Source organism: Drosophila teissieri, chromosome 2R (genome assembly GCF_016746235.2).
Source record: "Drosophila teissieri strain GT53w chromosome 2R, Prin_Dtei_1.1, whole genome shotgun sequence".
NCBI classification, from domain to species: domain Eukaryota; kingdom Metazoa; phylum Arthropoda; class Insecta; order Diptera; family Drosophilidae; genus Drosophila; species Drosophila teissieri.
This window is the reverse complement of record NC_053030.1, coordinates 931587-957748: the sequence shown is the minus strand read 5'-3', so window position 1 is coordinate 957748 and position 26162 is coordinate 931587. Positions and strand designations below refer to the sequence as shown.

At 41.8% G+C, this 26162-nt stretch overlaps 1 protein-coding gene across 1 annotated transcript; it reads right to left on the bottom strand.

The window, feature by feature from the left end:
• Nucleotides 1-4545: 4545 nt before the first annotated feature.
• On the bottom strand, nucleotides 4546-26025 carry LOC122612735. The gene is made up of 4 exons (XM_043786546.1): nucleotides 25924-26025; nucleotides 12278-14000; nucleotides 10487-12205; nucleotides 4546-5255 (listed from the first exon to the last, which is right to left on the bottom strand). The coding sequence occupies exons 1-4, from the start codon at nucleotides 26023-26025 to the stop codon at nucleotides 4546-4548; spliced, it is 4254 nt and encodes a 1417-aa protein (XP_043642481.1).
• Nucleotides 26026-26162: the final 137 nt, after the last annotated feature.

Genomic DNA, 26162 nt, shown 5'->3' with positions numbered 1-26162 from the left:
GGTGTTTAGATTACTATTTTGTACTGTGAAGATCTTTTTCCGTTACCTCTCCATAATATAAAGAACAAATATTTTTATGTTATGTTATAAATTCATTATAAATTATTATGACAAAAGTTAAGCTTACTTAAATTATTACTTTCTTTCTAAATATATTTTATTTTTTTTTATCATAGCGACTTCAGCGTGCCGTACTTTAGTATTTACCTAACAAAATTGATGGTTCCAAAATTTGGCTTAAACGTAAATTGAAATGAAATTATCTTTTTTCCACCACAGGCACCATTATAATCAATGTGGTAAGTACCCAATGTGCGAACACCGACGGTAGCTGGTAGTGGTAGTGGTAAAGATTCCGCCCTTTGCTCGGTGGTACCAACTGGTGTTGCTCTCATTGCCAGTTTCCTAGGCTTCCGTTGCTACCAAAGCTTCCAATGGGAATCGCGTTCTTTTCGTAGCTATTTCTTTCAGAACTTTGTTTCACTGCGTTTTACCACAAAATAGGTCGCATTCCGCGTGTTTCGCAGTTTTATACCCGGGAAACACTTTTAAAGAAGAAGAGTGTCATTCGCCGCAAAATGCCATTCTCTTCCCTGCGTTGCAAGTACTGGTTTTACGCCAGAGCTGCTTTTTTAAAGAAATACCAACATTTAATCAAACTATTTTAATTTCGAAGTCAATTTGATTTAAATTCTACCAACGGTCTTTCCTACACATATTTTTTTTTTAACACGATTGCTGAACAGTTAACTACCCAACTGACTCCACTAAAAGCGATTGCTACAAGTAGCAACGACAAAATCCAAGCCAAACAGAAGTTGGTATTCCGATCAAATTCTATTTGCTGACAAACAAAAAGTCGCTCACACGCTTTAACCGACCGAATTGCGCAACGGCCTCAGCCACGGCAAAAATAGCTGATCAGCATGTTTGGCGCTGGTTGAACCTGGTAGAAATATCTAGGGGTTAGCTCGAATTGGACGGGGAACGTATCAACAGAACAGAACGTATATTGTCAAAACCTATTGCTCTGAGTCTTTAAATTGAAGGTATTTCCAAGGATTTACAACGCTGGATAAGCTCCGCAACCTAAGGTAATATCGGCGCGGGCATGCGGCACGAGTCGCCCAATATGGCACGACTTACCTTAGATGATAAACTCAGCATTCTATTTCATAAATAAAAAACAAGAGTCGAGTTCCCCGAGCTATTGGATGTGCGAAGGAGTGTCTTCAACACTGACAGTTTTTTGGCGGTTTGCGGGCGCTAGAATGGGCGTGGCAAAAAGTTTTTTGACATATCGTTAGAAATTTACAAGGCTAATACAAAAAAAATTGATCGCGTTACCAGACTGTTCGCTTTTCTACGAATAACAACACAACACCGTAGACGCCACTCCCCGATGGCGACAGGTGGCAGCCCCACCACTGGGATAAGCCGCATCTGGCCAATCACCAGATCGGTCTAAAAACTTACAACGATTACTTACTGAAACTAATACGAGAAATTTAAACATAAACGGCTCCCCAAATTCAATGACGACCATATGCATTTCATAACGGACACGAATTGGACAATGGAACGTTAGAACTCTAAGATAACCATCTAGGTTAGCACAGTTTGGAGCGGAGATGGAGAAACTCCACATTGCAATAGCTGGAATCAGCGAGATGAGGTGGACTGGCAGTGGGGAAACAACAACATCAGATAGCAATCTAGTCCTACACAGTGGCAACAGTGACGGCAGCAGATATGGAGTGGGAATTTTCGTGTCCAAGCGCATAAAGAAGGCACTGGTTTCCTGGGAACAACAGTCAACACCGGCGTGCGCCCCCCCTGAACCTGCACCTCCTTAGCGACTCTACTCTGAAGGCGAGAATGACGTCCACGCTGCGAGAACAGCTGATCCCCCTAGAAGACCACCCATGGGAGTACACCTGCAGGCAACTAAGGACCACGGCGGAGGAAATACTTGGCCTGCAACAACGCGGAAGAACGGACTGGATATCTGAAGTACCGCAGTACCGTACGCAGTACCGTGAGGAGTATCGCGGACTATGCAGAGCGGTGAAAAGGTCGGCCAGAAAGGACAAAAGAGCACAGCTGGATAGACTTGCGGCAGACGCAGAACGAGCAGCCGGCGAGAACAACATGCGCTCGCTATACCAGCAGATCTCACGGATCACAGGAACCCATCACAGACAGAACAAACCAGTCAGAGATCTAGAAGGTAACTTCTTATCCAATGATGACGCACAAATCCGAAGATGGCGCCAACACTTCATGGTAATTAGCCACACCACATCACCAAACGTGGCCATAGATTACAGGAGTGTTGTGCCGCCAAGTGGGAGTAGCAGGATACCCTCTGCACCCCCGAATGTAAGAGAAATGGTGAATGCAATAAAGAAGCTGAAGCACAACAGGGCAGCTGGCGAGGACAACATACCAGCCGAATTGCTTCAAGTTGACACCCAACTAATGGCTGAAGCATTGCATCCACACTTCTCACGCATATGGGAGGGCGAGACGGTGCCAGACTCCTGGAAAAGCGGAATCATTGTGAAGCTTCCCAAAAAAGGCGACCTTAGTGACTGCAACAACTGGAGAGGGATAACACTGCTCAACACCAGCTACAAGATCTTAGCTACACTTCTGAACGAACGCCTCCAGGAAAAAATTGAGCCAACAATACGAGACGAACAGGCAGGCTTCAGACCACACAGGAGTTGCGTAGACCAGGCAAATACACTACGCATAATAACCGAGCAAGCTGTGGAATTCCATTCCCCGCTTTACCTCCTGTTCATCGACTTCAAGAAGGCATTCGACTCAGTTGAAAGAGCAGCAATATGGCGAGCACTTGCAAGAAAAGGAGTACCTGCAAGCCTCATCGCCATCATCAAATCGATGTATGACGATGCCAACCTGGCGGTACTGCACAATGGAAAAACTAGTGCACCTTTCCAGACGAACACCGGAATTCGGCCAGGATGCCCGCTATCACCACTCCTCTTCAACATCGTAGTCGACGAGTTAATGAGCGAAGTATGCTCTTCCAAGCGAGGAATTTCGTGGAACCTCACCAGACACCTTGAGGACTTGGACTACGCAGACGACATCTGTCTCATATCGCACAGACTCGGCGACATACAGAGGAAAAGTGACGACCTCGTCAGGATAGCCAGCAGCGTAGGGCTCGAGATAAACATAGCGAAAACAAAAGCTATGCGCTTCAACCACTCCAGCCAAGGAAACATCAACATAAATGGGAACCCAATCGAGTTCATTACCAGTTTCCCATACCTTGGCACCATCATATCCAACAGTGGTGGAGTGGATGATGATGTCTCCAGTCGTCTTGGCAAAGCCCGCTCAGCATTTGGGAGACTAAACCGCATATGGAGAGACCGAAAAATCAGCCGACGATCAAAGCTCAGGATCTACAATGCGTGCGTGAAATCCATACTGCTATACGGAAGTGAGACATGGCTCGCCACGAAGAAAATAACGCAGAAGCTACAGGCTTTCTGCAACAAATGCCTGAGAGTCATATGTGGGGTATTCTGGCCAAACAGAATAGCCAACACAGAACTGTGGCGCGTTACAGACGAGTCCCCGATTCACATACAAATAAGGAAGAAAAAATGGACGTGGATAGGGCACGCTCTCAGAAGAAACCCGAGTAGCATTGTGAGGATGGCACTAGACTGGAACCCCCAAGGAAGCAGGCGAGTAGGAAGGCCAAGAGCAACCTGGAGAAGAACCGCTCACCAAGAACTAGCCCAAATAAACACCACATGGGAAAGTGCAAAACAGACAGCTCAAAATAGAGTTAGATGGAAAGCTCTCGTAGAAGCCCCAAGTTCCCGAGAGGAATAGAAGGAATTAAAAAAAAAAAAAAATACAAAAATAATAAAATATAAAAATAAAAGTGTGGGCGTGGCAGCATTGGGCGGTTTGTGGGCGTTAGAGTGGGCGTGGCAACATGAATCGACAAACTTTCGCTGTTTCTATGTCTCCGGTATCTGTATGCTTAATCTCAACTTTCTAGCTCTTGTAGTTCCTGAGATCTCAGCGTTCATACGGACGGACAGACGGACAGACAGACGGAGGGACAGACAGACATTGCCAAATCGACACGGCTATTGATCCTGATCAAGAATATATATTATTATATATATATATATTATATATAATTAGTTTATTAAAATATTGATCGAACTTGGGGGCAAGAATAATTAGGTTTAATTTCGGAACGACGACAACGAAAAAATGCGTGTGCTCGTGTTGAATTCAATTTTCGACCTCTTTCTATTTAACATATGTGTTCTTAGGCCTAGCTTAACAGAGGTTGGCAAAGACGGGGCGAATTCGCAAAGAGCGAGAGAGAACTTTATTATGCTCCCGCCTTCGCCCTAAACTAACTTACACTAGACTTCAAATTTTTTCTACTTCACATGCCAATAATAAACAACAAACAATAAACAACGACCGACAATATGAGTTCCGCCAACACCGGCCCCGTTGAACGCTTCCACGGCTTCAACAAATCGGCAGCGGCGCCAGCTTGTGGATCGCCCTCCGGAAGATGGCTCCATCACTCCTCCTAAGGTCGACGACCCTGACCTTGCCGTCCTCTCCTGCGTGCGTCGCGACGATCCTTCCCAGGAGCCACTGTTGAGGCAGCAGGTTGTCCTCTGCCACGACGACGAGTTGGCCCTCCTCGACGTTGGCCTTCTCCTCGTGCCACTTGCCCCGAACCTGAAGGCCCAGGACATATTCCCGGGACCATCGCCGCCAGAACGTTTTCCTGACTGACGAGACAAGCCGCCATCGCCGCAAGCAACTGAGACCCACCTGGTCCGGGGTCCGGAGTGCTGGTGCTGCGATGAGCGGCCCGCCTGTCAGCAGGTGTCCGGGAGTTAGCGCCTCTCCGTCGCTTGGGTCCTGGCTGAGCGCTCCGAGGGGCCGCGAGTTCATCGTGGCCTCGATCCCGACGAGGACTGTTGCCAGCTCTTCGGCGTTGAGGAGTGCGCTGCCCACCGCTCGTAGGAGTAGGTGCTTTGCAGTTTTCACTGCCTCCCATAGTCCGCCCATGTGCGGAGCCCGAGGGGGTGTGAACGCAAATTCGCATCCGCTTTTTGATGCGAACTCGCGAATTGCGTCCGCCTGCTCCTCGATCCGATCGCGAAGAGCCAGGAAGTGGCGACTCGCAATGCACCGTCTGCGGACATCCTCGTCGACCAATGAATCTTTGAAAAGCCAATAGAAAAGAATCAGTACTTAGATCTGAGACAATCTCTAAGTGAACCGCCTTGGACGCAAAACAAACAAATAAGGCAACGTAGGACTTATACGGGGGCCTTCCTCGAATTTTTAATATCGTATAGACAGGGCCACAAAAATCAACGCCACATATCGCAAATGGGCGGAGAGCACGGAGTCTATCTGCGGGTAGATTTCCCATAATTTGTGTCATCAGTCGAGGCTTGCATTTGAAGCAGCGCACACATGATCGAACTGTCTGACTGCAGAGTTCCTGAGCGTTTACGGTCCAAATACGCTGTCGTAGGATGCTCACAAGTGCTCGAGGGCCGACATGAAAATGGGAATGGTGCAAATGCCGGACGTAGCTCTGCACAAACTGCGAGCGTTTCGTCAACAGCAAGGGAAACTTGGCATCATATGATATAGGAGCGTTACCTAGTCGCCCCCTCAACTCGCAACACCGAAAAGTTGCACCAAGTGCCTGTATCTTCATGGATGAATGGGTTCAATCGCTGAAGACTTGGGCCGACCTTGGAGCCTTTACGAACCTTTTCAATTTATACTTGATACTCGTGCTTTTGTACTATTTCGACAATCTTATGAAACGCTTTATTATATTCAGTCGGTGACAGAGTTTCTTCGCAAACTATACTCTTGTCTTTACATTTTCTTATAAAGCGGAACATATAAGCGAACACTCTAAGCAGTTTGAGGTGTGACGAAAACCCCTCGATGACATCCAGCAAATCGGAAGTTTGCACAGCAGCGGTCATCCCGACCACAGTCTTCCTAGCTTCCTGAAATGCTCGAAATGCGCATTTTTGGGCCAGTTCTCTTCTTCGTCCTTTAGAAATGGTGGGCCAGTGAACCAGATCGACTGCCCTATCTCGCCGACGTCACAACCTCTCGAAACGATATCTGCTGGGTTCTGCTTTGTGGGAACATGCCGCCATGTAGCTTCTCCTGACCATGTCGACCTGACGAATGTCGACAACGAAGATGGATGAGATCGAATTCAGTGATGAGTAACTTCAGAGTCAGATAAGGGTTTGATTCTATGGCAGAGATCTGCGAGAAGGTGAGCGGTCTTGAGCGGCGCTACTTTTGACTTAGAAGTCAACAACGATAATTTAAAACCTTCGGCAGTTTTGCTACGTATATAGACGCAAGCTCCATAAGCTTTCATGGAGGCGTCGGCAAAGGCATGTAGCTGTACCGGTGACAATGGGTCGGAATGCACGAACCGAGGAATCGATATCTCATCCAGTTGAGACAGAGTGCTTCTTAGCATATCCCAAGCTGTTTCCAAATGCATCGGAATTGACTCATCCCAATCTAACTTATTAAGCCAGAGTTCCTGCAATAGGATCTTTCCTTTAATCACAATGGGGCTTAACAAGCCGAGGGGGTCAAATAGCTTCGATGTCACCGATAGTATGTTCCGTTTTGTCGCTCGGAGACCCATGACAGAAGTGCATTTCGAAACAGTATGGCCTTTTCGCAGACAATTGATACATAAGGAGGCAGACTTAACAAACTCGAACCTTTGCATTACAGAGAGACGCCCAAACGGGCTACAATTCTGTAGCAAATGATCTGCTGCATTGCAATAGCTACAAGTTTGCTGAGGCTTGCTGTTGGAGAAGGAACACGAGAATGAGCTACGATTATGTGGCGACGATTATCTTGCTTCGGCTTTGTCGATTCTTCAGCTGATGAATGCTGATATCGGCGATTTAACATTTTTTCAAAATCGGCCCAAAGCGGCAAAGTCTCATAATCGAGCTGTTCCTCCCATTTTTGTTTGGTCACTGGGTCGACTCTATTCAATACCAAATATATCAACATTGCATTCGAAATTTTTGTATCATCTCCTATCGATAACAGAGAACCATAAATCGAAGAAACAGTATCGATAAGGTTTCTCAAGGAGGAAGCGGACTGATGCGATATTTTAGGCAGACTAAACAATGTTGATATATTATTCATAAAGATGAGGCATTCGTTATCGTAAACCTTTTTTAAACTGGCTAGTGCCTTTTCGTAATTGCTCTCGGTGACTTGGTAAGCTTTAACTGTTCCTAAAGCTTCACCAGAGAGACATGAAATTAAATGGTTAAATTTTTCGATAACTGGAATGCTGGCGTCTTTATGAACCAAAGTTTCGAAAAGGCTGATGAAATTTTCAACTCCGAATAATCTCCACTGAATTTTGGCAATGCCAAATTCGGAAGTCGCGCACGAGTTGGAGCTACAGCAGCTGATCCCGGAGCTTCGCTGACGCTTGCTACCTTCAAGGCAGACAACAGGGACATTATTTTTGCCTTGGTCACTATACAAAGCTCTTCCAACTCGTCGCCAAATTCATCGCTACAATCTATGTCTTCTATCTGTTCTTGTAATTGATTTGTCTTTCTAATTGAAGCATTTAAGTTTTCTAGTCGACATTTCAATTCTTCCTCTAATAGCGGAATCGATCCCGTTTCCAATCGCTCATTTGAACGGCGAATTGTTCTGACCCGACTTTGGAGCTTGCTTTTCAGCTCTTCCAGAACAGATTTATTTTTGGTTTCTAGGCTCATTTTAAATTCAATATTTAAATTAATTAAATTAAATTAATTAAATTTAATTTCCGAATTAATTAAATAAATGGCCGAAAGAAATTATATCAAATCAGACCGGCAATATAATTTAATAAACTTCGAATCAATAATTAGAAATTTATTAAACCAAAACAAGAGAGAACGCTATAGTCGAGTTCCCCGACTATCTGATACCCGTTACTCAGCTAGTGGAAGTGTGAAGAAGAGTCTTCATCACTGACAGTTTTTGACGGTTTGTGGGCGTTAGAGTGGGCGTGGCAAAAAGTTTTTTAGCAAATCGATAAAAAATTTACAAGACTAATACAAAAATTAAAAAATATTAAAACATTTTTTTAAAGTGTGGGCGTGGCAGTTTTATGCGGTTTGTGGGCGTTAGAGTGGGCGTGGCAAAAAGTTTTTTGGCAAATCGATAGAAATTTGCAAGACTAATACAAAAATGAAAAAATATTAAAACATTTTTCAAAAGTCTGGGCGTGGCAGTTTTGGGCGGTTTGTGGGCGTTAGAGGGGGCGTGGCACCATGAATCGACAAACTTGCGCTGCGTCTATATCTCTGGAGTCTGTATGCTTATTCTCAACTTTCTAGCTTTAATAGTTCCTGAGATCTCGACGTTCATACGGACGGACAGACAGACGGACAGACAGACAGACGGACAGACAGACAGACGGACGGACAGACGGACGGACAGACGGACATGGTCAGATCGACTCGGCTATTGATCCTGATCAAGAATATATATACTTTATATGGTCGGAATCGCTTCCTTATGCCTGTTACATACTTTTCAACGAATCTAGTATACCCTTTTACTCTACGAGTAACGGGTATAAAAATAGGTTATTATTTATTATTAATTTATTGTTCGAAATGTATATTAAATATTTTTCTGATGAGAACAACGAAAACAAATTATTTAAATTGAAATTCAAGTCACGCAGTATCAATTAATAGTGGGTGCGAAATGACGCCGAAAAGGGTATACCCGCGGAATACAGGGTGGAGCGTCACTTGACGGTCCGCTAATCTAAGCGCGCCAACGAAAAAGGGCCAAACAACAACAACGCAGGTAGCGGTGCAAAAGCGAAGCGACAACGAAAAGTTCACCGCTGCAGCTGGTAGGTATAAGGCTGTCTGTGTATTAGTGCGCAAGCTTGGATTAACTTCCCAACTATTAATGCGACTTTCAACGAACTAGAGGGGGAAGGGGGGGGCGACAGTGATTGCAATAATACAGTACAAAATAATAAATAAATGTTGCGTTCAAAAGCGGTTCAATATATGTATGTGTATTTATTTTATCAACCAAAAAATTGAATAATTTGCATGCAATCTAGCTCTACTATATTGAAACGTACATATGTGCCAAGAACTGAAAGCGAGGTGCAATATTCCAGCACAAGACAATAAACATTAAATTTGTCTATAACTCTAGCTTTCAATTTTTTGCACAAATACCTCTGATTTCCGAATGCTAATTTAGCGGCCACTTTCCATTAAAGTTCCCACGGTGGTGGCGGCAATTCCGGAAGCCGGGTATTTCGCGACCGACACGGAATATTTTTAAGAAATATTTATTGTTTAAACACAATAGCGCGTCGCGGGCAACAATATATTTATTTATTGCACTCAACAAAAAAACAAAGAACAATTTTTTTTTATGTTGCACTTTTATATAATATTATTATATATATATATTACATTATATATTATATATGTGTCACTGTCACTTTAATTTGTTTAAACTAATTCTTTTCCACCCGGGGGCGCCATGAAGATTTTAATTAGTTTATTAAAATATTGATCGAACTTGGTGGCAAGAATAATTAGCTTTAATTTCGGAACAACGACAACGAAAAAATGCGTGTGCTTGTGTTGAATTCAATTGTCGACCTCTTTCTATTTAACATATGTGTTCTTAGGCCTAGCTTAACAGAGGTTGGCGAAGACGGGGCGAATTCGCAAAGAGCGAGAGAGAACTTTATTATGCTCCCGCCTTCGCCCTAAACTAACTTACACTAGACTTCAAATTTGCTCTACTTCACATGCCAACAATAAACAACAAACAATAAACAACGACCGACAATATGAGTTCCGCCAACAATTATATATATATTCATTCTGCCTGTTACATACTTTTCAACGAATCTAGTATACCCTTTTACTCTACGAGTAACGTGTATAATGAGTGATAATTCCTAAATGTTATCAAATATTTAAAAAAATGAAAATGGAACTAAATATATATATTTAACATTTAAATATTTCAAGTCAACTCGAAGGTCATTTAAGTATACGACCCCATTACAATTGTTGTAAAAACAAGAGCTTTTTCTTGAGTATAAATGATAAGTTGGATGGTGCTAGTTTAATAGTTAAATTTTAATGACAATTCTTGATTATTTCTCCTCACTTAAACTCCTCGTGGCTATATCTTCAACTTCAATTTTTCATCTGTTTTTTATTCTATTCTCTCTTTTTTTTAATTTCTATCTGCCACTCGTTCGCTAGTACGAGTTGGCAGCCTAGCGCAACAGCTGTTATGTTAACATCATTCAAAAAGCGCGGAATTCAAATATACAAGATTATTCTAATTGGGTTTTGACCCAACATACCGGCCTCCTTGAAAGTATGCGATTGACTTTCAAGAGACAGGTAATAAGGCGAGTTTCCGTATAGAGCGGCGGATGATACGGCAAAGGCTGATTTTCTCTTCTCCAGTTGGACAGTTTCCATATCAATGTCACTGTTGTCTCGACTGTCCTTTGGCCAATGTTGATGATCTTGGCCTAGGAACTCAGGTCCCTCGAACCATATCGATTGTTCCAACTCGGTGATAGTGCAGCCCCTGGACAAGATATCAGCCGGGTTGCAGTGAGTAGGAACATGTCTCCAGTGGCAATCTGACGTGAGTTCTTGAATTTCGGCAATTCGATTGCCGACAAAGGTTGATAAGGTGGCCGAGTGTTGGCGATTCCAATGTAGAACAATTTGAGAATCGCACCATAAGAACGAAGTCGGCTTTCTGTCAGCGAAGATTCTAATGATTTTTTTGTAGAGCTGTGCTAATAAATGTGCTCCACACAGTTCTAATTTCGGCAGAGATAGCTTCTTGGTGGGAGCAACTCTGGACTTCGATGTGATTAGCTGTACCTTGGTCAGCCCATCTGATCCGATTGTGCGAGCGTAGATGCAGCATCCATACGCTCGATTGGAGGCGTCACAAAAGCCGTGTATTTGAAAGGTATGTATCGCTGATTGGAGGCAATATCGTGGTATTGCTACAGACTCCAACGACGAAAGCGATGCAAGCAGGGACATCCAAGCTGTATGAATGCCTTGGGGTACTGACTCGTCCCAATGTAGTTTTAGGAGCCACAGCTCCTGGAGGATAATTTTTGCCACTATGATGATGGGAGTAACTAATCCCAACGGATCAAACAGCGAAGAGGCTATGGACAAAATCGAGCGCTTGGTGACGTGGTCCGAATCGAATCTTGGCGAGAACGAGAACATGAATGTGTCCCGTACTTGGTCCCATTTTAGGCCAAGCGTGCTGGTTAGCATTTCGTCGTCCAACTGCAAATGTTTGACTGTAGCGTCATCGACAAACTTGCAGTGATTTGAATGCCATTTTGCGAGTTCTAATTGGCCATCCTGTAGAATCGCTGTAACTTCCCTTTTGATTTGATGTAGCTCCTCTACCGTATCCGCTCCACCTAGGAAGTCATCCACATAGAAAGACGATTTGATGGCTTTAGCTCCAATCTCCAATTTGTCCATGAATTTGTCGGCTAGATATGACAAACTGCGTATGGCTAGATACGGTGCAGCCGCTGTGCCATAAGTTACAGTATTCAATTTGAAGGTGCTCAATGGTTGCGATGGCGACGTTCTCCAAAGAATGTATTGGAATCTGCGATCCTCGGCAAACATGTTGACTTGGCGGAACATCTTGACCACATCAGCAGTGATGGCATAGCGATGTATCCGAAAACGCAGGAGTAGTGCATAAAGATCTGGCTGAATGGTCGGTCCGACCATCAGAATGTCGTTGAGCGCTTTCTGGGACGTCGTCTTGCAAGATGCGTCGAAAACCACTCTGAGCTTTGTTGATGTGCTATTAGACTTGAGCACGCAGTGGTGCGGAATATAATAATGCGGAGTGTTTAACTGTGGATGGCTCACGGGACTCATGTGTCCCAGATTTTGAAACTCCTGCATAAATTCAACATATTTGGCACCTACCTCAGGCCTTTTGCATAGGCTGCGTTCGAGGGAGAGGAATCTCCTTTTGGCAATGTCGAATGAGGCTCCGAGAACGGTAGGTTCATCTTTAAATGGAAGTCATACTTCCAATCGACCATCTGAATTACGTCGTACCGTTTTGGTGTAGAACTCCTCACAGTTTCGCTGCTCTGGCGTAAGTGTGATCTCAGGAGGCTCCACATGATCGATGCGCCATAGCCGTTCCATTTTTTGGTCAATTTCTGTTAATGCGATAGACGAGTACTGATGAAGTGTTCTGGGATGAGCTCGACATCGACCAGACACTATCCATCCAAGTAGTGTTTTTTGTAGTACGGGCAGATCCTTTCCTAATTTAACTTGGCCGACTGCCAATATATCGAAGAAGGTTTCCGTCCCCAAAAGCAGATCGATCCGACGAGACTTGTTGAAGCTCTCGTCAGCAAGAGATGAGTGCTGCGGAAGGTTCCACGCAGAAATGTCAATTTCCGATTCTGGATGATAGGCGATGTGGAATGTCACGCAAAAATCAAGGAGCAACTCGAATCCATTGTGCCTCGACTTGATATTGGTGGTTGCATGGTGTTTAATTCGCGTTTGTGTCTCACCAATGCTACGAATCTCGAGGTTGAGCTTGCTCCGTGGCAGTCGAAGTCTTTGGGCAAACTCCTCGGATATGAAATTCACCTGAGAACATGAATCCAGAAGCGCTCTTCCTATTTTGTAGCTTCCAGATGCATCCTTGACCAGAATCAGTGCCGTGGCCAGAATGACACAGTCGGAACGAGACTCCGTGTGAGTATGCGCGACTGCGTCCGAAACTTGTACAGGCTCCGCTTGAGGGAGTGGAAAGGGAGCTGCGGCCGATCCTGGCGATGGCCGATGAAGCAGCGAGTGATGCGGTAGTGCACATGAGTGGCACCTCCGCGTCGACGGGCAGTTGGCTACAAGATGACCCCTGCCAAGGCAATTAATGCATAGCTTGTGGCGCTTTACTGCATTGAGGCGATTATCTAGGGCGAGATTGATTAGTTCTGGGCATCTAAAGGTCTTGTGGTCTGTCTGTGAACAGATGTTACAAGTTTGTGTGGTGCAATTGAAGGACAGACTTGCCTGATTCCTCTGCGAGCGCGACCTATGGCCACCTGTTTGACTCATAGGGGCTTCAGCAGGAGGCTTCTTATCCGATTCCAAATATTGACAATGACGTTCAACGACTCCAACGCATTTGTCCCAGGAAGGCAACGTAGTGTAGTCCAGCGACTCATTCCACTTCCTCTTAGTCTCCTGGTCCACTTTGCCCATAACTATGGAGATGAGCATGGCCTCGCAAATCTGTGGCTCGGTGCTCAACGAACGCAACGAGTTGTATAATGCGGATGCATTATCGATTAGGCTGCGCAACTGCTGACCATTTGACTTGGCGACAGTTGGCAATGCGAAGAGTGACAATATGTTATCCAAAAATACGAGAGTCGGGTTGTCATAGCGCTGCTTTAAGCGGTCCCGAGCCTTTGTGTAGTTGTCTGCGGTCACCTGGAAAGCTCGAACCGTTTCAAGGGCTGGTTCTCGAAGACAGTTTAACAACTGGTTGAACTTCTCGATCTTAGACATGGATGGCTGGTGGCCAATAACTTGGTTAAACGACAAGATAAAGTTTTGGTACTCGCAGTATTTGCCGTCAAATGTCGGCAATGATAAGCGCGGGAGCTTAACTGCAGATGTGTGCCCAAAATTAACCGTAGATTCATGAATGCCGGTGCTGTTAGCGTCTGGTCCAAGTTGCTCCTGAACGCAAACCTTGGCGTGGATAAAAAGTTTCTCTATTTCGAAGCGAGTATTGCGCTGCGCCTCAGCTGGCTCCATATGCTCTATGGCTTCCTGGGTAGATAAAGCAAGTTTAAAATTCGATTCCAAAATCGACAAACGGCAAGATAATTCCAACGGAGATAAATTCAAACCAGGTTCCACTGATTTGCTCATACGTGTAAGGTTTTTCGAGCACTCGTTCGTTGAGCTTTAAGTTGCTCCAGCGAAGACATTTTTGCAGATGTTTGTTTACTTTATTTAATTTCGATCTGGCAATTCCTTGCTTGACAAGGTCTGTGAGAGCGAGCGAGACGACGAGATGTGGTGGAAAATTTTCGCTCGCCAAGCCTAGAGTACAACCTAGAGTGTTGCGACAGAATGAGGTTATGTATGGGGGTGCTCCTGGGGGCAATATGTATAGATGGAGGACCGAGATGTCGACTCCAACTATGGCGATGGCACTTGGAGGATGTCCAACGATGTCCAATGATGCGGCGGAAGACCCTTGAGTATAGCCGGCAGCTGCGCTGCATGTAGTTGTGCGCAAATGCACTAGCGAAAATCCTATGCGGACGCTGGGTAGACCGGCAGCGAACGCGATGCGCGAATGTACGAGAGTTTGGCAGGGCAAAGGTCGTAAATGCGCGTGCGAGACTTAGAGCAAAGTAAAAATGGGGGCGAACGTAACCACAATCATCACCAAAATTAACTAAAACGTAGCACAAGTCCTGTCACGGTCGCCAAAATGTAAAAACAAGAGCTTTTTCTTGAGTATAAATGATAAGTCGGATGGTGCTAGTTTAATAGTTAAATTTTAATGACAATTCTTGATTATTTCTCCTCACTTAAACTCCTCGTGGCTATATCTTCAACTTCAATTTTTCATATGTTTTTTGTTATATTCTCTCTTTTTTCTAATTCCTATCTGCCACTCATTCGCTAGTACGAGTTGGCAGCCTAGCGCAACAGCTGTTATGTTAACATCATTCAAAAAGCGCGGAATTCAAATATACAAGATTATTCTAATTGGGTTTTGACCCAACAATTGTAATGGCCTCGCCGGGGTGTTACCTTGGTACAAATTTTTTCATATATTACATATTGTTAACTATAAACATATAAATAAATTTATGTAAACGATAGCTAATTCGAAGTTTTAGATTTGGTAAAAATCTCAATTTTACGTAAGTGGCAAGAGGAGATCAATTTTTTTTTGGTGGAGGCCAAAAAAGTTGCTGTAAAGTGAAAACCAATGTATGGCCTTTACGCATCTTGTTATTTAAATGTCTTTGGTTCAACCGAACCCCGATTATAACAATCCAATTAATAGACGCTTCCGCTTCGTGGCATCTTAATGAAGCTGACGGATCTTTAAAATTTTGTGAACTAGAATCGTTAATTTCGTTTCTCATAAAACTAAATTTTGTATTTTCCATGTTTAGGTTTGGCGGACGTAGGCATGCCTATACGTATAAATACATAGATATGTACATATTTACACATAGACCGCGATCTGTTATATTTTTTTATCAATATGTATATACATAAGGTTAGTCATTCGCTTACAACTTATCAACTTTACTTAATCATTAATAAATGTCATGTAAAAAATATTCTTCAACTTGCGAGGGTTGTTGTGTTTCTATAGTCAGATGTTAAGACATGTGAATTGGCGCACAACTTACTGAAAATACATACATACATATGTATATACAATTCCAGTTTTTAAATTTTAAAACTCAATTTTTCCGAACGAAGCTCTTAAGAGTTGTCGCAGTAAAATCGCCCAATAACTTGTTTCTGCAAATCAATCCGGGATTACTTTTGGTCACTTAAGAATCTTAAAATAAAACATTTATATTTAGTATCATCTTTTGACGTACACCGTAATCGAAAAAAAAGTGAATGCTATATCATAGTTTTTTTTATAGTTTACAAAGTGGTCTATTGATGTTTATTCCACATCACCACAAAATCCTTCTGCCACTTAGTTATATTATGAACAAATTATTTCTGACCGCACCTCATTTATGACAAACAAAAAGTGGTGAAAAGAAACAGGAAGGTAAATATACTTATAAAATATAAAAGAATTTAATAATTAATTTAAAGGAGGGCCAAAAGTGTTGTTTGTAAATAATGCTATTTAATTTAATTACTTAAATAGTCAAAGTGCAGTAAAAAAGTAATTGCGAACATCGGAATTAAAACTGTGAAAAAGGTGGCAGCTCTAGATTTTCTCAAGCCTTCCAATTTCTGCCTTCTCCTGGCTTCAAAACAAGGAATTGCAAATATAAAAGGCATTTTTCACGTTGTTTGATTTTGACAAATAAAATAAAACAGGTGGTGTGAGCAGCAAGAAGCGATGAGAAACAAAACATTCCGATAGCAAAAATTTTTAAAAAACCAGAGCACCTAAAAACGAAATCGTAAGATTTGGCCAAAATCGAATTCGAAAAGAAATTACGATTACCGGAGCATGCCTGATTGTCACCAATGGACTCTAACAACCGAACTGCAGAACTTTTATATTGAATATTCTCTAACGTATCGTAACAACCATAGTAAAAACAAGAGAGAACGCTATAGTCGAGTTCCCCGACTATCTAAGCCTTTACTCAGCTAGTGGAAGTGAAAAGAAGAAATTTTAGCACTGACAGTTTTTCGCGGTTAGTGGCCGTTAGAGTGGGCGTGAAATTTGTGAGAGAAACTTACAAGATTAACAAAAATAAGATAAAATATCAAAACATTAGGAATTTATGTTATACTTAAGCTAAGGCTTTTGTTAACCATATTAAAATTTAAAACTCAACACTTCAAAATTTTAAATAAAAAAACAAGAGAGAACGCTATAGTCGAGTTCCCCGACTATCTGATACCCGTTACTCAGCTAGTGGAAGTGTGAAGAAGAGCCTTCATCACTGACAGTTTTTGACGGTTTGTGGGCCTTAGAGTGGGCGTGGCAAAAAGTTTTTTGGCAAATCGATAGAAATTTACAAGACTAATAAATGAAAAAATATTAAAACAATTTTTTAAAAAATATTAAAACATTTTTCAAAAGTGTGGGCGTGGCAGTTTTGGTCGGTTTGTGGGCGTTAGAGGCAACATGAATCGACAAACTTGCGCTGCGTCTATATCTCTGGAGTCTGTATGCTTATTCTCAACTTTCTAGCTTTAATAGTTCCTGAGATCTCGACGTTCATACGGACGGACAGACAGACGGACAGACAGACAGACAGACGGACAGACAGACGGACGGACAGACGGACATGGTCAGATCGACTCGGCTATTGATCCTGATCTGCCTGTTACATACTTTTCAACGAATCTAGTATACCCTTTTACTCTACGAGTAACGGGTATAACAAGAGAGAACGCTATAGTCGAGTTCCCCGACTATCTGATACCCGTTACTCAGCTAGTGGAAGTGCGAGGTCTTTAACACTGACAGTTTTTGGAGGCTTGTAGGCGTTAAAGTGGGCGTGGCCAAAAGTTTGGCGCGCTTAGATTAGCGGAACAAGTGACGCACTACCCTGTATTCGTCGGGTATATTCTTATATACCTCATTTTGCACCCACTATTAATATTGAAAAATAAATTTAAAAATTTTTTAATTAAAAATAATTAAATATTAAATAATTAAATAATTAGTTTAAAATGAGCCAAGAAACGAAAAAATAAATCTGTTCTGGAAGAGAAGCGACTACACCAGGGAAATTTAGTTTGGGCCGTTATATTATATTTTAATTTTGAGTAAGAACTTAAAATAATTAGTTTAAAATTAGCCAAGAAACGAAAAATAAATCTGTTCTGGAAGAGATACGACTACACTAGGGAGCTATTCCGATCTTAGAGGAAGAATTAAAATATCGGCTCGATAACTTAAATGCTTCAATTCATAAGGCAAATCAATTACAAGAACAGATAGAAGACATAGATTGTGGCAATAAATTTGGCGACGAGTTGGAAGAACTTTATATAGTGACCAGGGCATCTGCCTCTCTGGTATCTGCCTTGAAGATTGCAAACGTCAGCGAAACTTCGGGATCGAAAATATTGTCAACCATATTATTAATGAAGAAGTTTAAATAAGCGAATTCTTCGGAAACACTCAAAACCAAATATATAAAAAACTAAATGAACAAAAAGAAACAAAAGCTATAATATAGAATTATTACTTAACCACATAAATGATATCACATAAAGCATATTGTTGGCAAGAGTAAATATAGGCCCAAAAATTCATTTTAAATGAACAAGAAATAAATAAATAAATTAATATTAAGTAATCAGAATATAGTAATAAGATCAGAACAACAAATGTATAATTTTTTAACCATAAATACACAAAATTATAAACAAAACATCATTTTTAATATTGAGATCCCGATTTTTAAGCAACCCAGTTATAAATTTGCCAAAATAGTTCCCCTTCCAATAAAACAAAACACGCTTTGTAATAACCCCTAATTAAATCTCAGCAGTGACACAGAAATTTCAACACTGACAGTTTTTGGTAGTTTGTGGGCGTTAGAGTAGGCGTGGGAAAAAGATTTTTGGCAAATCGAGAAAAATTTATAAGACTAATAAAAAAAATCTAAACATTTCTCAAAAGTGCCAGTTTTGGTTGGTTTGAGCGCGTTAGAGTGGGCGTGGCAAAATGAATCTTGCGCTGCGTCTATGTCTCTGAAGTCTGCATGCTGAATCTCTAGTTTCTAGCTTTTATAGTTCCGGAGATCTCGACGTTCATACGAACGGACAGATAAACGTACAGACGGACGGACGGACAGACAGACGGACATTGGAAGATCGATCCTGATCCTGATCCTGATCCTGATCGAGAATATATATACTTTATATGGTCGGAAGCGCTTATAAAATATACTATACCAATCGCCACGCTTGGACACTATACTCCTTATTTGCCTTCCCCACAATATTGACACTCCTTGGATGTTTGTGTCGACGAACACAACACATAATACATATATATTTTTTTTCTTAACGCGCTAGTCCCACGGCCACACCTCCCGCCCAACCGACCGAGGGGCGCTGCCGTGTATCGTACGGCTCGAATCGCGGGAAGATAGACGCGATATAGAAGACAGTAAAGGACGAGGAAATATATGTATACTAGTAGTAATATCTAAGAATTCGTTAAGTACGTTAGTATTGATCGCTTTAAAAACGGCAGAGAGTCAGAATTAGAGATAATAGGATAGAATCTATTATAGTCAGAACATAATACTCTGTAGGGATCATGCAACTCATAGTTAGATCTACAATGATTTAAAATTAGAAGTACGTAATTTCTAGTAAATCTGCTTGGAACAGTGAAGTTTAGCCGACTAACCAAGTCGGGATTATCCACTTCACCACGAATAAGGTTAAAAATATAGACTGTTCCAAGCATCGTTCTACGGTTAGCTAAGGAGGGTAAGTTAATTAACATTAATCTACTTGAATAAGGAGGTTGTTCAGACGAACATGAATATATATAAAAGGATTTACATAAGAAATGTATGTACAGCTAGTGAAACGCTACAGCAATGCCTTATCTAAAAATAAACAACAACGCCTGAGCGTTAGGGTATAGATATCTGGGATAAACAACGAACTCCTGCGTGGGTTTCATCCCTTAAATAAAGATGCAAGCGGTCACGTAGCATTTCCTTGAAGATAAGAAATATCGCGCAGTGAAAATTCCTGCACTTAAGACAGTTTTCCACATCTGGGGAACAGATGGCCACTGCGTTGGTCTAGTTAGAGATAAGATTAGAATATGTAAATTTCATGTTAGCTACCTAAGATAGGACTTAGAAAATAAAGATTCAGTTTGAAATTATCAACTCACAAGTAAAGTCTTCTTATTTGGATCCTTTACAGAGGTAATCTAAGGTTTGCGTCCCAATTAAGGCGCCGTAAGGCAAAAAGTAAGAAGTTCTTATGAACCGATTCAATGCGGTCCGAGTAAACTTCATAATGTGGACTCCAAACAGGTGATCCATACTCGAGGATCGGACGGACTAGAGAAATAAATAAGGTTTTGGTCATGTAAGGATCATCAAATTGCTATGACCACCGTTTTATAAAACCAAGCACACCCCTGGCCTTATTGAAAATATACGAAAAATGGTCTGAACATTTAAGGTTAGGGTCCAGAAGAACACCAAGATCATCAACATGTGTTATTCTGTCCAAAGAGCACCCACTTAAAGTGTAAGTCGCTTGCATTGAGTTGGCACGACAAAAGGTCATAACTCTACACTTAGAGCCATTTAAGTTTAATACGTAATACGCGAATGATTTATTATTAAGGGAAGGTAGTTAATGCGTCCTGCCATTCAGATAACTTAGAATCCAATTTAGGAGATCAACAGGGAAACCTAATAAATCAAGTTTTTGTAATAAAAGTGAATGATTAACAGAGTCGAATGCTTTACTAAAATCCGTATAGATGACATATGTTTGAAGATTATTTTTGAAGCCCTGTACTACGAAGGAGGTTAGCTCCAGAAGGTTAGTAATTGTTGATCTGCGTTTCATGAACCCATGCTGACATGGTGATATAATTTACCTACAAAGGTGCTTTCAAAAAACTTAGGGAAAGCAGACAATTTGGAGCTTCCTCTGTAATTGCTTTCATCCAATTTGCTACCTTTTTTATGGAGAGGGATCACAAAGGACTCCTTCCATATTTGAGGGAACTGTGTAGATTCCAGAGATAAGTTAAACAGTTTTAGTAGAGGTTTGCACAAGGCTTCCGCACAGAATCTAAGCACACAGCCAGTAATTCCGTCGGGACCTGGCGAATAGACAGGCTTAACTCGCTGAAGATCATAAAGCAGCGAGCTTTCGTTTAAAGTGGGACAGAATATTAAATTCGACTTTGACACCGCGTAAGAGTAAGGCCGTTCGGAATGAGGTAACGTAGAATATGTGGTTTGAAAAAACTTGGCAAATAGATCGGCTATTGCCTGATCCGATGTTACCGTAGTATTTTCAAAAAATAGCGAGGAAGGGTAACTGGTTGTTTTGCGCTTAGTGTTAACGAAATTATAAAACTGTTTGGGATCCTGTGCGAACTGGAACTTACAACGGTTTAAATAATTCTTATAACACTGAGCATTAAGCACGGTAAAATTTAACCGAGCACTTACATATTTAGAAAATATATATTGAGAACCGGTATTTTTAAATTTTATTTAAAGTCTTTCTTTCTTTCTTAGATGTGTCAACTCTTTAATAAACCAAGGAGGTTTGTTAGAGATAGACGGATAGTACATCGGAACACAAGAGTTGAAAAATGATTTAATTGCAGTATAAAAAATATTTATGGCATCGGCCATTATGTTGCAAGAATAAAGATCGGACCAATTAAAGCCAGATATAAAAAGATTAAGCCTCCGAAAGTTTGCCTTACGAAAACAATGAATTCGTTTGGTTGACTTATCTGGCCTCTCTTTTATTACGGTACCTGTGACGATTGTCACCTCGAAAGTTGGATGGTATGGATCTTCTGGTTGACTAAGAGATGCTACTCTAGTCAGAAACACACTTTCAGGAATTGTAACAAAACATAGATCCAATAAACGACCAAGAGAATTTCGAATATAATTAACTTGCGACAACGATATGTCGAGCAAGCCGTCAATGAAGTCATGCTGTGCTATAGGCAGGAGAATATTCGACTGCTCTCCTGTGGACCACTTAGTGCCTGGCATATTGAAGTCACCTAGAACAACTAGTTGGTCCCTATTGGACAGTCTATTTGAAACGGATTGGATAGCGGACAAATGGTTAATATATTCAGGAAATTCAGAAGCACGCAATATAAACATAGCTATCAGAAAATGACAGCTTTACGCATACGAATTCTAAGTTACGGAACTCGTCAAAAAGTACCTCCTTTGACGTGAGGGTAGACGTAACAGCAATTAGGACTCCACCTCCGCGCCTGGAGGGACGATCATGCCTGCATACTGTGTACATACCTGGGAAAACTTCGGAGTTAAGTATCTCCGGTTTTAAGCAAGTCTCTGTAAGCACAATAATATGGGATGCAAAGGAAAGGCTATTAGAATACAAATTAGTTAGCTTACTACACAAGCCTACTATCCAGCCTAACTGAATTTGCCGAACTACGCATCGACAACTCCTTTGCTATGGCCGTCGCTTCGAGATAGCTGGGGAGGAGTTACCTTTTTTTTTGTATAGTGGTCCACATGGAAGACAAATGGAAACTAATGTTGTCTGCTTTCAAAACAAATGCCGCCAGGTTAAAAGGCTAAGCAGCCAAATATGACTTGTTGGCTGTGTTATACAATGGTGCACACTGAGTACGCTGGTTTAAACGGCAAAACAAGTGATGACCTAGCTAAGGCCCCAAATCTAAAATACTATTATGATGCTTGCCTAGGGGTTGCAAACGTGATGAAATTGTTTATGCGCCAAACTAAAGGTGGCTTAAAAGGACTGATCAGCAGTTTTGGCGTAGCTATATATAGTTTTCGTCGAGCTGATGATCTCCTTTCCGCGCTTGATTAACAGTTTAACAGCCTTTAGCTATTAGAAGAATCTCCAAAGCGCAAAGTAGCCGCTGGTGGTATGCCTTAGGGGAACACCCCGCAGCCACTGCCCAACGATTAACACGACTCCACAGCTGATCAGCTGTCAATCGCAGTCAATCGTCAAATGTTGCTAAGATCAGCAGCTATAAAAGATTCGGAGCAATTCGATCAATTCGTTGTGGAGGGAGGCCAGCCTGGGATTGCTACAGATTCCGTTTTATCTGCACTGGTTTCTCAACCGGTGATTCCACCTGTCCCGAATAGATTAGCACCACAAAGGAATATTGATTTCGGACTATCGGCACAAGTTGGCCCTTCTATACAATCTGCAGTACCAAACCCCCTCACGGTGATTCAACTAAAGAAACAAACATTCGTTTCTCGGCTTTCCCCTGATCAAACATCATCTGATGTATTATCTTATATACAAGAGGTTACGTCTGCGTATTAGTGCCAGAGTCCTTGGTAAGGACTACGGCCGAGGGAGGGGCATCCGATGTTCAGCCACCGGTTGCCAGCGTAAGCTCGTCGATTTTGGGTCGTGGGATATTGGTAAGCCCCTCACCTCTCCAACATAACGAGAATAAATATTAGAAGTGCCTGTAAAAGTTCGTACCGCTCTTCAGTCTGCAGTCCTCACTGCCCCACAAGCTAAGCTGTAGCTTGATCGGGCAATATTTCCGCCACATCCCATCCCCTTCATGCGTCCGCAAGCCTGATGGATCGTCGCGGGCCGCGAAATAATATCAAAAAAAAATATCAAAACATTTTTCAAAAGTGTGGGCGTGGCAGTTTTTGGCGGTTTGTGGGCGTTATAGTGGGCGTGGCAAAAAGTTTTTTGCTAAATCGATAGAAATTTATAAGACTAATACAAAAATGAAAAAATATCAAAACCTTTTTCAAAAGTGTGTGCGTGGCAGATTTAGGCGGTTTGTGGGCGTTAGAGTGGGCGTGGCAACATGAATCGACAAACTTGCGCTGCGTCTATGTCCGTGGAGTCTGTATGCTTAATCTCAACATTCTAGCTTTTGTAGTTCCTGAGATCTCGACGTTCATACGGACGGACAGACGGACAGACAGACGGACAGACAGACAGACGGACGGACAGACGGACATGGCCAGATCGACTCGGCTACTGATCCTGATCAAGAATATATATACTTTATATGGTCTGAAACGCTTCCTTCTGCCTGTTACATACTTTTTAACGAATCTAGTATACCCTTTTACTCTACGAGTAACGGGTATAACGACAAATTTTTGTAGTACGATTTCTTTGCTCCACAGTTTGCTGACCTCAGTTTCGGAGAATACCTCTTCATTTGACGAAAATTTCTTCCCATCGATGCGGAAGCAACTCGAGGGCCAATGCATAATTCGTTTTCACTGACTTGTGAGACGGTGCATTGTTTTGGTGAAACAGTACTTTTTTTTCAAATGTGGCCATTTCTTTCTCATCCTTCAAGCTAACTAATAACTCTATTTTATAGGCACTGTTAATGGCGATTCTCTTTTCAAGGTTATCAATTATTCCACAGGTATCTTAAAATACAGGCGCTATAACCTTTCCAGCCGACTGTTCTTGTTGCTCGCTTTGGAGAGGGTTTATAGTGTGTAGGCCACTCGGATTATGGTCAATTGGACTTCGAAGTGAAATGATGGAGCCATGTTTCATCTATTGTCACAGATCGTCGAAAAAACTCGGGTTTATTACGCTTGAACACTCTATTAAACGAACTTGGAGCATTCTCCCATAATTAAAACTTCAAACAATTATTTGTTGGTATATCTAACATCAGGAGCCAACTCTTTTTAGTATTAAAGAATAACGAACAAGGTAATCAGATAATAGAAGCAAAAAAAAAGTTTTTTGTAACGAAGCGTGCTTAAATGCTTTCCTCTCAGGACTAAGGAAACCACTAAAGACCCTGATTAGACTTAAAGGCCCGACCTTCATGGAAAAATCTTACGGACTATGTCAAATTGAACAATACTTGTATCGTCATAATAAATTCCAACCTAACCGTTATAACGAAACAAGACGAATAGACTAGCGTAGGGATTACAATAATCGAAGTGACCGCAACAACAGTTATAACAACAACCACAGTTATAACCGCAACAACAGTTATAACAACAACCACAGTTATAACCGCAACAACAGTTATAACAACAACCACAGTTATAACCGCAACAACAGTTATAACAACAACCACAGTTATAACCGCAACAACAGTTATGGCCGCAACAACAGATAACCGCATTAATACTTTTGACCGCAACAACAGTAATAACCGGAATAACAGTTACCTCAACTATTGAAATGATTACGGTAACCGTAATAACTGAAACTCACGTTATTTAAACCAACCCAGACCTTCTAACCAATATCAGAAAAATCTAGACTACAGAGATAACAATAGAGGAGCTGGTAATAATAACAACTCATTTAAGCCCCAACACTACACTCTACACAATATAGAGGAGGACAAAAAATCATCGTCCAAAAATTTTCAAGAAAAGCCCTCGAGACCCTAACAGGATACATAAGTCCAGCAACTCATAACTCCTCAATGCCTTATGTCCAAATTAAATTTTCCCATACACTTACTTATTGAAGAGACTAAATGCCCATAACAGTGACGACGAGTACGCGAGTGCAGAAAACCAATCAATGCAGAAAAAAATTGCCGAATTAGAGAAATCATTGCGTGAACTTTAAGAGAGATCTTTTCATCCGAGCGGTATCTCCTCTCCAATCGAAAACGCTCAAAACGCAAACGAAATTAAGTAACATTCGTATGCCTAACACGTCGTAACAAGTCTTTTCGCGATCGAGTGCGTCACACGCTAGTGTTGAGACGTCTCAGCAACAGGATAATATCGTTACGTCACAGCAACACGATAATGTTGCTACGTCTCAGCAACAGTATAATATCGTTACGTCACAGCCACACGATAATATTGCTACGCAGCACGTTAATGTTATCACGTCACAGCAACACGATAATGTCGCTGTCTTTCCGCAACATTAGATCTTTTCGCAACACGTTCATTTCTCAACGACACCGCAAAACCACGTTAATTCGCAAACGTATACTTATTCGTCACAGCCAAAAATTAATTCTCCGATTCCTCACGCTCATTTGGGGCACTGTAACGCAACAACGGCACCTTTCGGCACATATTCACAGCCACACTGTGACTTAAATGATACAATACACATTCGAAACATCGTCAAATATATAACGAAAATCCATGTCAAAAATTCGTCGAGATCTCAGTGAATCACCGCAAGACTATTTTTATAAAATGCTAGCTATTGGCTTTGCGGATAAAACAAGCGAACTCGGTAAATGTTCTCTAACAAAAATGGAAATCAATTTAACGTCAAAGATTCCATGTTATACAACGCCATATCGTACCCCGTTCGGCCTTAGGCCTATCGTCGCTAATATAATCTCCGAACTACTCGAATGCGATACTATTCGTCCCTCAAACTCGCCATATGCCTCGGGAATCGTCATCGCCAACAAAAGTAATGGAGAGCATCGGCTTTGCGTCGACTACCGTCGTCTTAATAGTATTACTCTAAAAATTCCATTTCCTATGCCCAACTTGGAAGAACAGTTCGCCCAATTAGCAGGCCATGCATATTTCACGC